The following is a 15160-nucleotide window of genomic DNA, read 5'->3' on the forward strand; positions in this document are numbered from 1 at the left end:
CGCAGCTGCAGCTACGAACGTGTCGGATAAAACATGTATAATCTTACGAAACCCAAGACCGTTATGAATCCGAAATACGGCGTGACAAAGTCCGAAATAAAACAAGGATTTGTATAGGAGATGCCTTTGAAAGATGGAGACGGCTGAAAACGGAGAAGAATTTGAAGACAGACGCCAACGTTGCTAATTTTCTCCTGGCTAACTTACTTGTACATAATGTAAATGGACATTTCAAATATTCACAACAGTCGAACAAAGTTATGCATGTTCGTGCAAAGTAACGTTACGTTAGCGCATACAGAGGAGGTGGGTCATCGAATTGAAAAGGTAAGGAATTGTTTGGGAAATAAAAACGGCGAGTCGTCATTGCTAACATTAGCATTAGCATTATGAGCCTGTTTCTCTGTCATTATGCTGAAACGCCGAGGAAAACAACATTAGCACGTCGATTATGGCAATGTGAAACGTAATTGAGACGTATTGAGTAGCCTAACATTACCTCGGTAACCTGGCAACCTCGAGTCAGGGGGGAGGTTGGAGGGGATACACCGTTCTACAGTATTTTGAAAGTGATTGCAGTACCAGTTTTGGCCAGGTTTGGCCACAATCCTACATACTGTTCCTTTAATATTCTGGAGTCAGTGATTACTGAACCTGTATCATCACATATCTTTCTATCAGTATTAGACTTCATTTTCTAAAAAGGTTGGACTGGTATAATAAAAGACTGATTTAAAACAACTACGTCTTTTCAAGGAAATCTTTACTTACATTTTTTTTTAAATTAATACTATCTGAAGGCACTGCAGCTTGATAGCCACACTCTCCTCAAAGCCACAAGACAAAATGACTAAATCAGAAATTTGAGAAAGCGTGAGTGAATTAAAGTGCATTTAATCATGCTGGTTTGATGCTTTGCTGTAAATTATAGGAGTGTAGTTACTATAAATGGTCATAGCAGAAGTCCACCGAAAAATATTTTTGTCAGCTGCCAACACCAAGTGAACAATAAACAGTGCTAAAGGGCAGAAGAAATGCTTTCTGTTTCATATTGATGCTCTCCTAAGGAACAATTGCTCTTCCTGTTTTGGAACACATGATGCTTGACTCCATGTCAATGTTATTTCCGACTGGATGTTGGATGTGATTTGACCCCGGCCTGGTCAGTGTTTTCCAGTAAGTCCCTCATACTTTCACTTTCTCCTTGCTGGTTTAAAAGCAGTACGGCAGAAGAGTTTCACTCTAGGGTCACATCAAATCTGCTAACAGCACATTGGAGGGGTTTGTGAGAGCAGATACAACGAGAATCTAAGGAGGATTTCTGATAAGGCAGCCACTTGAGTTGGGGAAACACAGGAAAAGGTGAGTTTTACAGCAATTTTAGACTTTTTTTTTTCCACAGATGTAAACCATGCACAGTAAATACTGGCTGCTTGGACTTTGTACACACTTTGTACCTTCAACTGTTGAGACACTTTTAAAGTACCATTTATTTTTCGTGAATTATTTTAGTGATGAAGAGCAGATAAGAGGGAAGAGAACAATGACAACGAAGTAGCCGGAGGGGGAGAGAATCCGAAACCGGATCTATGACTGACAGCAAAGGTAATTTAACATTTTGAAAACAATATTGTATGAAATACACCGATCAGCCACAACATTAAAACCACTGACAGCAGAAGTAAATAACATTGACCATCTTGTGACAATTCAATGTCCTGCTCAGAAACTTTTGGACCTGGCATTCATTGTTGTAGATGTTACTTAGACATGTAGCTCCCACCTAGACCAGACCAGGCACCCCCACCCCATAGCAATGACACTCCTTGATGGCAGCAGCCATCCCCAGCAGGATGCAGCCTGACACAGACACACACACAAAAACACTTTAGGAACAACTCAAAAAAACATGAAGAACAGCACAAGGTGTTGACCTGGCCTCCAAATCCACTAGATCCCAAACTGATTAAGTATCTGTGGGATGATCCACAGAGGCCCCTCTCCTGACAACATTCACAGGACACCCTCAGAAGGTCTATGTCCATTCTCTGATGAGTCACACCTGTTTAGGAGGCACAAGGGAGACCTACAATATATTAGGAAAGTGGTCATAATGTTATGACTGAACTGTCTAAGTATGGTTCATTGACCAAGTAACTGTTTCACAGTTTGATCTTTTATGTATTCCTCTATCCTCTTACATGACTGCAGTCCAATTGGAGCAGAGTGCAGCAGACTCCAAGGTATTTATCTTCAATCTTTCATAATTTGTAGTCATAATTTTACAGCGTCAGTTGATTGAAAATATATAATTTAATATAAGTGATTGTATAAGAAATCACCCCATTCAAGACAGTATTTAGTAGATGCACAATCTTTGGTCACAATCACAGCACTAGTCCCTGGCCAAGTCTAAATCAGGCTGGAACATAAAAACTGTTACGACTGGGACTCTACAAAAACAGGATTCAATAGCACGACTCCAACAAACGGTTTTGGGTTTCAAAACAAACACAGTTTACTTTCATAAGGGTCGTTCGGTACACGATAGAGAGTCCATAAAGGCAAATAAATTCAAAGGAAGAGACAAGGGCATTACTCAGTAAACAGGCAAAAATAAAAAAGTTAGTAAAGTGAAATGCATTAAATCAAGCTGGGTTGATGCCTTGCTGTAAATGATTTGACGGTGGTTACTATAAAAGGTCATTGTCAACATCAAGTGGAAACTGAACAGTGTTAAAGGACAGAAGAAATACTTTCAGTTTTATTTTGAAACTCAGTGGATCCCCTGGCAGATATTGGAAATGTCTTTGGAAACAAAAAGCTGTGTTATAGCAAGTGTGTCAGAGGTTATGATTGAGTGGATGTGTTGATGTGTGTGAACAGCCTTTTTAAATTCCACGTTTTCTCTATTGGACTGAGGCCTGGGCTTTGACTCAGCCACTCTTAAACCGTGTCTGCATAGATTTCTCTGTTTGCTTTGGGTCATTGTCTTGCCACAATCAGTTTGAATCAGATTGTCCTTGAGGATTTCCCATTTCTCCTAAATGGGTTAGCCTTCTGTTCAACAGTAGCACGCACGGCAAACAGAAAACTTACTAAAATATAAATGACAATACCACCACAGCTAAACACCAGTCAGTCAACATACATATTACTGAATCACTGAAGTAACTGAATTACTGAATACATTTCTTTTTTTTTAGTTCTTAGATCCAATGAATGATCCTCATAAAGTTCAGCGCTCAGAGAATATGGATAAAACCGCGTCTACATTAGCTGCAAGGAAAGACAAAGGTAAGACTTCATAATTAATTTTACGGACTATCCATATCAAATAAACCTAACCTACTGATGTTTTTCTGTTTGTTTTCAGTGAAGCCTAAGATCACACTTGTCTTAATCGGTGCTACAAGTTCCATTGAGATTGGACCAAAAAACATCTTAATTGACCATTACGAGCAAACAAATGTGGAACATTTTTCTTCCAAACTATATGATTTGTGTGGCCGACACATCTCTGTCATTAACATGCTTGGTTTTGCAAACATTGAAAGAATCCCGTTAAATCAGGCAATTCATGCCTTTCTCTTACTGCTGCCAAATGGTCGGCACGTTAGTTATTACAACCTAGCAGTGCAGATGTTAGAAAAAACTTTCGGCAAAGACTTTCTTTCTTTTGTAATGACAATAGTGACTCATAAGTTGGATGAAAAATGTGAAAGTGCACTGGAAGACCTTAAAGATTTCTCCAGTTTTGCTGAACAAAGATTCCACACATGTATAAGAAGTATGACAGATACAGTAGAGATGATAGATCTGTTGGAAAAAATAGACGTCATGGTCTCTAAAAATGGTCACCGTGGCTACAGTAGTCTGATGTGTGATGGAAGTAAAGAGAAGAAAGAACAACTGGACCACAAACTCTACAAAGAAGAAAGTGCTGGGACAGGTGAGATTTGAATATAGACAGAATTAACTGTACAACATGCAACCCAATTAAAATGACACCGAAAACACATCAAAGCTTTGATTCGGGGCTTTTCGAGGAAAAAATATGTAATTTCTATTTGCAGCATTTTGATTTTTAAGTATTTTAAAGTATTTCCGGTTTTTGGTGTGCACAGGAAAATTACCTATTTTGTCTATTTTGAGGACTTAATAAAAACTGTGATCCTGCAACTGTTCAGTGTCTAATAGCCATACCATGATGCAGTCTATATGCACTCTGATGTTGTAACCAATAAGTGAAAAGTTGACACCGACACATTGACACGCAACAAAAACAATAACCCTCTCATCTGCATAGTGAAGCTGAAAAACCTTAAAGAAATGTAAGAAAATGGCATTAATAAATAAAGTTTGGGAAAATAAATACGGGGCAAATGCAAGTGGAAAAATAATACAGAATAAAGACATAATGAATAATAAAACTAAAACTGGATCAGTTGAATCAGTTAAATTAAATGGGCAAATAAATAAAAAGGTAAAATAATGCAAAGTTAAATAAATACAGATTAAAATATCAGTTGTATGAATTCATGTGAGCCTTTATAGTTAATGTTTTCCTGGTGCATTTAATGACACATTCATTGATTTATGTATTTTTTTATCTAATCATAATTTTTCTGGTCCTCCATATACAAATAAACTAAAACTGATACTCAAATTGACTAAAATAAAATAAACAACAACAATAAATACTAAACTGAAATGACTAAACAAAACATGACTTTGTCCAATCTGTTTTTTCTTGCAACTGCAGAGAGGGAGGTTACAGCTAAAGTAAAGGAAAAGGTAAGATTGTTCTCAACTTCCTCAGTGATCACAATTCCAGCAAACAGTTTTATACACTGCCTGGTCAAAAAAAAAAAGTCACACACTCTAATATTCTAAGTTCTGGACTCTGTGGTGGCCAATCCATGTGTGAAAATGATGTCTCATGCTCCCTGAACCACTCTTTCACAATCTGAGCCCCATGAATCCTGGCATTGTCATCTTGGAATATGATCCATTGATGGAATAACCTGGTCATTCAGTATATTCAGGTAGTCAGCTGACCTCATTCTTTGGGCACATAATGTTGCTGAACCTAGACCTGAGCAACTGCAGCAACCCCAGATCATAGCACTGCCCCCACAGGCTTGTGCAGTAGACACTAGGCATGATGGGTGCATCACTTCATCTGCCTCTCTTCTTACCCTGATGCCCCATCACTCTGGAACAGGGTCAATCTGGACTCATCAGACCACATGACCTTCTTCCATTGCTCCAGAGTCCAATCTTTATGCTCCCTAGCAAATTGAAGCTTTTTTCCCCAGTTAGCCTCACTGATTAGTGGTTTTCTTAAGGCTACACAGCTGTTCAGTCCCAATCCCTTGAGTTCCCTTCACATTGTACGTGTGGAAATGCTCTTACTTTTACTATAAAACATAGCCCTGAGTTCTACTGTTGTTTTTCTTCGATTTGATTTCACCAAACCTTTAAGTGATCGCTGATCACGATCAATCAGGATTTTTTTCCAACCACATTTCTTCCTCAAAGACGATGGTTCTCCACTATCCTTCCAGTTTTTAATAATGCGTTGGACAGTTCTTAACCCAGTTTTAGTAGTTTCTTCAATCTCCTTAGATGTTTTCTCTGCTTGATGCATGCCAATGATTTGACCCTTCTCAAACAGACTAACATCTTTTCCACGACCACAGGATGCGTCTTTAGACATGGTTGTTTAAGAAATGAGAAGCTACTCATTGCATCAGTTGGGGTTAAATAACTTGTCAGCTGAAAGATAGTCACCCATGCAATAGGAGGCTCCTACCTGTTTGCTTAGTTAAATCCAGGTAGTGACTTTTTTTTTTTTTTTGCCAGACAGTGTATATTTCAGATCAGATTTACAGGATACCACGTGAACAGTTCCAGTATTTATAGCTAAAACATTAAAAAGATTGTTAACTCCAGATGCTTTAATCAGTTGAAGTAAAGTTGACCTTTTTTCTTAGTCTGCTGTAGAGAATGAAGCTGGTGCAGCTGAACACTCTGTGAAGACTGATAAAAACACAGGAGGAGACTCTGAAGTCAAGTCTCCACCATCTGAGCGTGAGGAGAAAGGTAATGTTTGAATTAATTTTTACAAAAAAAAAAAGACATACATACTCATTCAAGGGTTCTTTTTTTTTGCTTTTCTGCATTATATAACAAAACTGAAGAAATCTAAACTTCTCCTGGAGGTTGTTCACATCTAAATTGGAGGAAACGTGTAGGAAGGAACAGGCAGGAACATTTTTTATGTGCAGTTCTCTATTTTCAAGGGCTCAGAAGGGAAGAAGATTTAATTAAACTAATTGTTGGAGCCATTTCCAGACCAGAAAGGACTTGTACGTTATGCACAAGTACAAACTAAGACCAACACCCTGAATAGGCCAGTAACCAAACTTTGTTTACTTCAAGAGGCCATATAAGTTGTTAGTGGAAAGCATTATTAGTGACCTCTGACTTATAGAGGATATTTTTGTTGGTTGATAAGTTTATTTTCAGAAAGGATTTATCAGCTCCATTATATATACCTTTGTGTTGAATTGTTTATGCCCTCCTGCCATTAACAATTAGGGGCTGGAGTGTTGGAGCCATTATATAATTTGTATTTCTTGTTGGTTTGGTTCACTGTGTTCATGTGTTTGCGTGCAGTTCTGGGGTTTTACCTAGGGGGAGCACCAGTGTGGAAGTGCATATAACTGAGTTACAGGTGTGGGAAATCAGGTGTGTGTGTTTGGTGTAGAAGCAAACAGTTTTTTGACTGTGTCAACTGGGAGAGCGCCGGAATGGTTGACGGCTTTAAGTATGTGGATTTAGAACAGTGCTTTGGTTTCAACGTGGTGAGAACTTATTTTTGAGATTGAAAATAAATGGATTAAGAATACAAATATATGGAACGCATTGGACATTGTTCATTGTCAAGCCAAGAACACACCTAAATAAAAGGTTCATTTTAAATACTTCCAGAATCATTTGTCTCCAATTAGTTTGTCTTTCTGCCTCTAGTTTTGTCTTCAGAAATTTAAATGATAGGTATACTGAACTGAGGTCAGCTGCTGAATATTCCACTTCTTTACCTTCAAAAACTCCTGGGAGGCTTTAACAGTATGTGGTCATTTTCCATTTGTACTGTGAACTGGGCTTAAGCAAACAGGATGTCTGTTAATGTTGATGTCACGTGCATTGTCAGTAAACTAGTGAGCCAGTGCCATTAGAAGCCATACATTCTCATTCATCACAATGCCATCCTATCCTTCTCTATATTTTTCTTCTTCCCATCACTCTGGTAGTTGATTTTGGTTTCATTTATCCATAAACTTTGGTTTGATTTGGCTTTTATGTGTGTTTTTTGCCTGTGTGGGTTTTCTCCAGATGCTCCAGCTCCCTCCTACATTAAGTAACGGTTTCTTTGCTGCAGTACCACGTCAAACACAACCACTTCCAACAGTAGATGCTGAAATCAAACAGTAACCTCACGGGTTGAAGCCAAAATGCAGATCTTCAAATGGCACAGACAGCCAAGTCACGATTCGAATCAGTCTCCTTACTTAGTGTGTTTCATTTTGACGTATGAAACCTCAAATGTCATCAGTTATGTGATAACAAAGATTGGATACAAGACTTGACACAGTGTTTTTAAACAGGCTTCGGAGAATCAGTGTCAAAAATCCCATCTGTACTAAATACTAAGATATGTTAACAGAGATACTTACACAAAGACATAGTAACGCTGTACGCTTTAGACAACGGGCTAAATGGGTTAGCCTACTGTTTTACGGTAGCACACACGGCAAACAGAAAGCTTACTAAAATAAAATGACAACACCACTACAGCTAAACACCAGTCAGTCAACACACATACCAACATACAGACTCACTGAAAGTGTCAGCCAAATAACAACAGCATGTTTAACACAGCCTTAGCATGCCAACTTAGCCCCGTGGTTAGCTCCACTCTCCACTATATAGTAACCACCAGGTTACCCGTTAGTCTCGTTTTATGCTGGCATCAATTCAAAATGTCGATAACAGCAAATTCATACAACATACAGATAATGTTAGGAAATCATACTGTGGACTGTTAATCTCACAATGTCTTGTAAAACATATCGTCATATTGACCCCAGCTAGTGGGTAGGCACTGCTGACTGACAAGGCAGAGCTATCTAGTTAAGTCACAAATGAGTCAAATTCAAAACGTCTTGCTGAATGACACATTTCCAGTCTCAGATCATTCTGACGGCATGACTTTTTAACAGCTTTTCTGAACTGTCAGACATGCCACACACCTACTACATGCAGAAAAAGCTCAGATAGTGAGATTTCCTATGTCCCCTTTAAAGTTATTACCAACTGAGGTTGTGGCCACTTTGTATAAACAGTGAGCACCTTCACAGGTTGCTAGCTGCTTGGGTGCCACTTAACTCTATCTCTTTGCCCATTTTTTTGTTTGAATTAGCCACAGGTTAGGTGGAGTCAGGTGCTGCCAAAATGCCGATAGCCAGAGAGACCCCCGTCAAGCTTTCAAAACTCTGGGAAGCATCGATATCAGCTCTTATCTGAGCTGCTGTTAATTGTTGAGTTCTAAGGCCAGCAACTCTTGTTCTTCCTTTGATGGGGCAGTCCTCATGAGAGACAGTTTAAATACATACTGAATTTGAAAAGACGTTAAAAAATTTTGAACTTAAATTAATGGACTTTACTTTGTTGAGCGGTACTTGCCAAATACCTGACAAAATCCTGTACACTATCATGACATAACCTCACAAATGAAGTTAGAAATTCCACCAGTTAATATAAAAGACTCAGCTGGTGTCTCATCAAAGTCAGTAGAGTAAACTTTGAGGAATCCATAATCTGCAGCAGATTTTGGTTTGTTTACAGTTTTTTTAATAAAAACAAAAATTCATATGAGTTATTTGGTACATTCATGACTTCAGTATTGTTCCACATTGTTGAAAATAGTAAAAATGAAAGAAAGAAAATCGCTTGAATGAGTACGTGTGTCAAAACCTTTCACTGGTAGAGTGTGTATTTTCCTTATGTGTTGTAATTTGGTAAATAATTGCTGTTTTGCAGAAGAAAGCATCAGAAAAAAATGTCGAAAAGAAACGGAAACACTGCTCCTAAGACTTCACCTTCAAGAACAACAGAAGTTGTCACCTGCAGACTTTCTCAAAATAGGTCCACCTGTTAAACAGAGCGAAGAAATATCTGAGAGAGATCTAGCTAATACTTTTCTTCAGAGGTTAATGATATTAGACTACAGAGCCAGGTATATTCCTGAAAGACAAGACAATACTGATCTGAGACATTCGCAGTCTGTTCCAGTGTTTGAATCGGATGACAATGATGACTTAGATGCTCTTTTTAGCACCACTGTAGATGTTGATCAATCAAAACAAACTAATGTGCATCCAATGGACATTCAAATGGCAGTATTTCACTGCTCAGACAGCTTCCTTAAGCAGAACATGATTACAAAGTTATCACAGTGTCAGTATGCCTTGCCTTTCCTTGTTCCTAACCCGGACACCGCAGCAATTGAATGTCCTCTGTGGACATTTAGACAAATAATCAAAACATGGAAGACAACTCAAGTCAAAGTTGATTCAAAACTTGTCACCATGAAGAGTATGCCCATCTGCAACGCTGAGACACACATGGTGTCATTTTTCCGCCTGGGTTCAATATCTCAGTCTAAATCACAGCTCATGAACTCGCTGATCAACGACCGTCACCACACCTTCTTCCACAGAAACTGTCCAGGCAGCACCAAGTCTCGCCATCTGATGGATGGTGTGGCAGAGATTGCCTGGTACTGCCCTGCTGGAAAACCCAATGATTCCTTCACTGACTGCATTGCCTTCTGTAATCTTCATGGTGATGCTCTGATGATTGAAAAACAAACTAAAATACTGATTGAAACGTCTTCAGTCAATGTAGTTCTTGTACCAACTCTGGAAAAAAGCCACAGAAGTACAATGGTCATCTCAGATCTTTACAAGTCTCAGAAGCCTCTCATTATTCTCATTGCTGATAATGATTGTGATGCAGTTCAGATGAAACCAGGAAAGTACAAACTGGGTCTGAAAGACAGAAGCCAGTCAGATGTTTCTAAAAAACTGAAAGGAATTATTGGAAAGATTTTATCTGGACTCCAAACCTCCTTCAAGCTCAAATCTATGGCCAACGTCTCTGGAATCAGAGTGGATGAAGCCGACCAAGTGTGTCAAAAAGGAGAAAAGGCAGCAATGAAAATATTAAATTTGATTGAGGGGATGAACATTTCAAAGATCAAAGATACATTTCTCCCCTGTCAAGGCCAGCTGTGGCACGAGTGGTCGAGAATAAAAAAAGAACTGTATCATCTCAAAGGAAACGTGGAGAAGGAAAAAAGTCAAAAGAATCAGCAACTGATGAAAATCAGACAAGATCAATGTTCTGCTTCCTGTAGTGAACTGATGAAGTCATTCACTGAAAGCCTCATTTCTTTGTCATCCCAGGAGAAAGAGTACTTCCTGAAATGGACTCAGATCTTAATAGATGCTCTCTGCACAGACGATCTGTCTTCAATTCTCCAAAGCTACGATGAAAAGTGGTCTGAGGTCTTGGTTCTGAAGAAGAAACACCCCAAATCTCCACTGTTAGTAGGTAAACAAGATGAGCTTGAAACAATATCAAAAAAACTGCAGTCAGCAACTTTTGGTTTGGAGCATCTCTTTAGAGAAATGGGACAGATCTATGAAGCTCATCAAGATCTGAAGACAGAACCAAACAGTGGACAGACCAACTGGTCCAAATACCCAAAGCTGGCTGCAGATCTGATGATATCAGGACGCCCGATGGAGCTGATGGATGGAGATGCAGGTCATGTGCCTTTGACATGGATATCTAGTGTTTTAGAAGGAGTCATCCAGAAACTGGGCGACCAGAGAGTTTTTGTGTTGTCGGTTCTGGGCGTACAAAGCAGTGGAAAATCAACAATGCTGAATGCCATGTTTGGATTGCAGTTTGCAGTGAGTGCTGGTAGGTGCACCAAGGGTGCCTTCATGCAGCTGGTCAAAGTGTCAGAGGAAATCAAGAAAGATTTCAAGTTTGACTATGTTCTTGTAGTGGACACTGAAGGACTACGCGCTCTTGAACTGGCAGGTAACGCCACTCCTCACCATGACAACGCACTGGCCACATTTGTTGTTGGCCTGGGAAACATGACGCTGATCAACATCTTTGGTGAGAATCCAGCTGACATGCAAGATATCCTGCAGATTGTTGTCCAGGCTTTCATGAGGATGAAGAAAGTTAAGCTTTCTCCGAGTTGTGTGTTTGTTCACCAGAATGTTACCGACATTGCAGCTGCAGAGAAAAACATGGATGGAAAGAGACGACTGCAAGAAAAACTGGACCAGATGGCTCAGCTAGCTGCCAAAGAGGAGGTGTGTGATGTTGAGTGCTTCAGTGACGTCATTGCATTTGATGTGCAACAAGATGTGAAATACTTTGCCCAACTATGGGAAGGAAGTCTACCAATGGCTCCCCCGAATCCTGGTTACAGTGAGAGTGTCCAAGAACTGAAGCGCATCATCCTCACTAAGGCTTCACAGTCTGCTGGAATCCCTCTCTCACATTTTAAAAGAAAAATTCAAGACCTGTGGAATGCTCTGATGAATGAACAGTTTGTTTTTAGCTTCAAAAACACGCTAGAAATTGCAGCGTACAGAAAACTTGAGGTCCAATACGGGAACTGGACCTGGAACCTTAGGAGCAGCATGCTAACCACTGAAAACCAACTTTACACCAGGATTAAAAATGGAAACCTTGACAAGGTTGACCGTACTTACCTTTTGAAAGAAATGAGCAAAACATATGAAAAAATCAAGAAAGACATGACGTTACACTTTGAGGACGACAGAGACAAAGACATGTTGGTTCAGTGGCGAGGCCGATTTGAAATCAAAATCGAGGAGTTTTGTGAGGAACTGGTGAAAGAAGTGAAAAGGAAACTGGATGAAGTTATCCAGCAGAAGAAAGCATGCGAAATGCTCAATGATAAGAAGCCAGAGTTTGAGAACAAACTGCTGCAAAAGAGCAAAGAGCTCGCTCATCAGTTAAAAGACAAGGCAAAAGATGAAAAGGAGCTTCAAAAGCAGTTCAACTCCGTCTGGACCCACTGGGTCAGTGAATTAACTGCAGATATAAAACCCATTAAGGACATAAACTTGGAAGAAGACAAAATGTTCATCCTTCTGGAGCTGGGGATTGAATGGTCTTTCATAGATGAATCCAACAGCAGTGGAAGATACAAAAATGTATCAAAAGTTGGGAATTACTGTTGTTATATAACCCATAAGAAGTACCCAGATCTCTGTAATGAAATCCAACAATCTGAGGGAGGTAAGAAAGGAACCAACACACACACAAGACAAGGAAAAACTGCAGTCAAAGCTGTACTTGATCGTGGGTTGGAATTTGCTCGACAAATGGTAGGAACTCGTACAACAGCACAACAAAATGCTCTTTCACATGAAGAACAGGAAATGATCCGATCCTTGATTAATGATATTGAAAAGCAGGCTCTCGATACAATTAAGACCAAGCCTGTAGCAACAAGCGGCTACAGCCCAACTTACCTACAAGAAGTGGCCAAAAATGTTCAAGAAAAAGTGACAAAATTTGAATCAGAGAGGAAATATTCATTCAAGAAGGAGTTTACAGTTGACCTCTTGTTGTATGTTTTTGAAAGACTGGGGAGTTTGCTTTCAGGTTATCACCAGGCTTTCAAAAAGAACAACGATGCTCTCACTTACTTGAACAACAATAAAATACAATATTACAATGTTTTCAGAAGCTTCTGCAAAGGAAACTCATCTGCTGTGGTGTTTGGAGAAATGATCTGTGAAAAACTAAAGGTTTCCACTGTTGAGGCTGTCTGTAACAATACCGCCATTGATCTTGCTGATGACATGAGGTGCAATTTCCCAGCATTCAGAGGGAACAGGTTGGACTTGGAGAAACATCTGCTGAAATCACTTGCGGAGAAAGAAGAGTTTGATGATTTCATCAACTACATCCAAAATCCAAGGAGCCAAGTAGAGACTTTTATAAAAGAAGAAGTCGAGAAATACATCTTCAGACAACAAAAAGGCAAAGCACAGAATATACTGAAGAAAAATGTTGATGACATCATTAAGCTTGTGAGACAAGCTTTATTTGAAGCAACAGTCAAAACCCAGAAAGGAGGCACAGAGATGTGGGTGAAGGAATTTTCCTCTCTCCTCAAGAATAAGCTGCCACTTGATACCATTTCTTGTCAAAACTTCAGAGACATAAACAACTTTGACTTTCTTAAAGAAGAGATAGAGAAAGGTCTGGTTAACATCATTGAGGAGATGAACCACCTCTCCCTGGATAAGATGAAGGAATTCAGACTGAGACCTGATCAAATCCTCATTGATCAACTGTGTAAGTGCTGCTGGGTAACGTGTCCATTCTGTGGAGCTGTTTGCACCAACAGCCTGGAAGATCACAGTCCTGATGACCACAGTGTCCCTTTTCACCGATCTGGTGCAATCAAAGGTTGGCACTACAGAGGTACAGTCATAATGCATGTTGATTTCTGCACAACAAATGTTGCAAGTGATAACTCTTTTCACCCTGACCAAACAGAAGCCCTCTGTCCTTACAAACAGTACCGAAATGCTGGAGCAAGGTATGCCAACTGGAGAATTACCCCTGATGAGTCAAAGGTGAAATACTGGACATGGTTTGTGTGGCGATTTCAAAAAGACCTGGAAGACCACTATAAGTTAGAATTCAAGAGCTATGGTGAAATTCCCAGCGAGTGGAAAACACACACAAAAGAAGAAGCTATTCAGAGTCTGGATGAAATGTTCAAATGTTAGTGACCGAGAACAACTACAAGTCTGCTGAAAATCATGACTATCATGCAAATGCTAAATATGGACACCAATAAATCGTAACACGCTATAGGTAATTAAATCTGACAAAATGATGAATGAGGATTTCTGGAAAGAGAAGTAAAACAAAATATACACTGATGGTTTCAAATTCTAGGGTGAAATTCCCAGTGAGTGGAAAACACACACAAAAGAAGAAGCTATTCAGAGTCTGGATGAAATGTTCAACTGTGAGTGAAACAAACAAATCACAATTATTCCCTAGTAAAATTCTATAAAGCAGCGTGCACACAATGATATATTAACATAATTTTATGGAGATAATAGGGTAACTGCTTTAAATAAAATGAAAGACCATGTTTGTTGTATTCTGAAAAAAATCATAGAATAAACAAAATTTTCTGAAATGTGAAAAAATAAATCAGAATACATTTTTAAAATTATTTTAATTTTTAATTTTTTACTTTTGCTTTAATTGCTCTGCAGTCTTAAGGAAAGCCACATTAAGAAAATATGTTTACTCAAACTCATTTATTACAGTATGCCTTCTGTGATACAAATAACCATGTCTGCTATAAATAGTGATTATGAGTTGTAATAAAATAACTGCTTGCTGAAAGAATAGATTTTATTTTGTTGCTGACAAAGTCTCAGTTTTATGGTAGTTTTTTGTCTCTGTAAAAAATCTCAGTTCTGAATGTTTAGCTAGAATTCCACATTAAATTCATGAGCATTACGTGCCAGACAGGGGCAGTGTATTTTTCTTGTTTTTTTCTCGCTCTCTCCCCCTCCCCTGTGGGTTCAGGTGATTCTGCTAGTGATTCCACCTGGGAAGTCTGGCGGCTCCTGCTGATTGATTCATCCAATTACCATCACAGGGCCTACGTTAAAATGATTCAGCTACAGGCTCCTCACTCTCTACTTCCCCTGCACCTGACTCGCTGCATGCTAGTTGCTCCGACTGCTTATTGCTCGTTTTGGAAACCATATGGTCCAGTCTCTGCCCTCTGATTGTTACCCTGCCCGATTGTTCTTTTGTTTTCTGTCGCCTACCGTGGTATCGAGACGTGTGGACCCTTTTTGTTCCGATTTATTTCCGTTGTGGTGGAAGGTGTGGACCAGAGATAAGACTGGGGTACCCTTTACACCCCACCACGTAGGTGATCCTTTGTTATACACACTAGGATTGTTTGTTGGTGCCACCTATGTAG

The 15160-nt window shown here is 39.3% G+C and overlaps 2 protein-coding genes across 2 annotated transcripts; both read left to right on the plus strand.

Moving 5' to 3' along the window:
- Positions 1 to 3218: 3218 nt before the first annotated feature.
- Positions 3219 to 4126, plus strand: LOC311506520 (uncharacterized protein; the record flags this gene model as incomplete). The annotated part of the gene is made up of 2 exons (XM_084570507.1): positions 3219 to 3297; positions 3377 to 4126. The coding sequence occupies 2 exons, from the start codon at positions 3219 to 3221 to the stop codon at positions 3961 to 3963; spliced, it is 666 nt and encodes a 221-aa protein (XP_084426633.1). The 3' UTR covers positions 3964 to 4126.
- A 4899-nt stretch (positions 4127 to 9025) lies between these two features.
- LOC311506732 (interferon-induced very large GTPase 1-like) lies at positions 9026 to 14243 on the plus strand (the record flags this gene model as incomplete). The annotated part of the gene is made up of 3 exons (XM_084570809.1): positions 9026 to 9029; positions 9112 to 12399; positions 12535 to 14243. 3 exons carry the CDS (start codon positions 9026 to 9028, stop codon positions 13932 to 13934), a joined length of 4692 nt encoding a protein of 1563 aa, XP_084426935.1. The 3' UTR covers positions 13935 to 14243.
- Between the last annotated feature and the right edge of the window lie 917 nt (positions 14244 to 15160).

The sequence above is a fragment of the Chelon labrosus genome (genome assembly GCF_963514085.1).
Source record: "Chelon labrosus genome assembly, chromosome: 21".
In the NCBI taxonomy this organism is placed as follows: domain Eukaryota; kingdom Metazoa; phylum Chordata; class Actinopteri; order Mugiliformes; family Mugilidae; genus Chelon; species Chelon labrosus.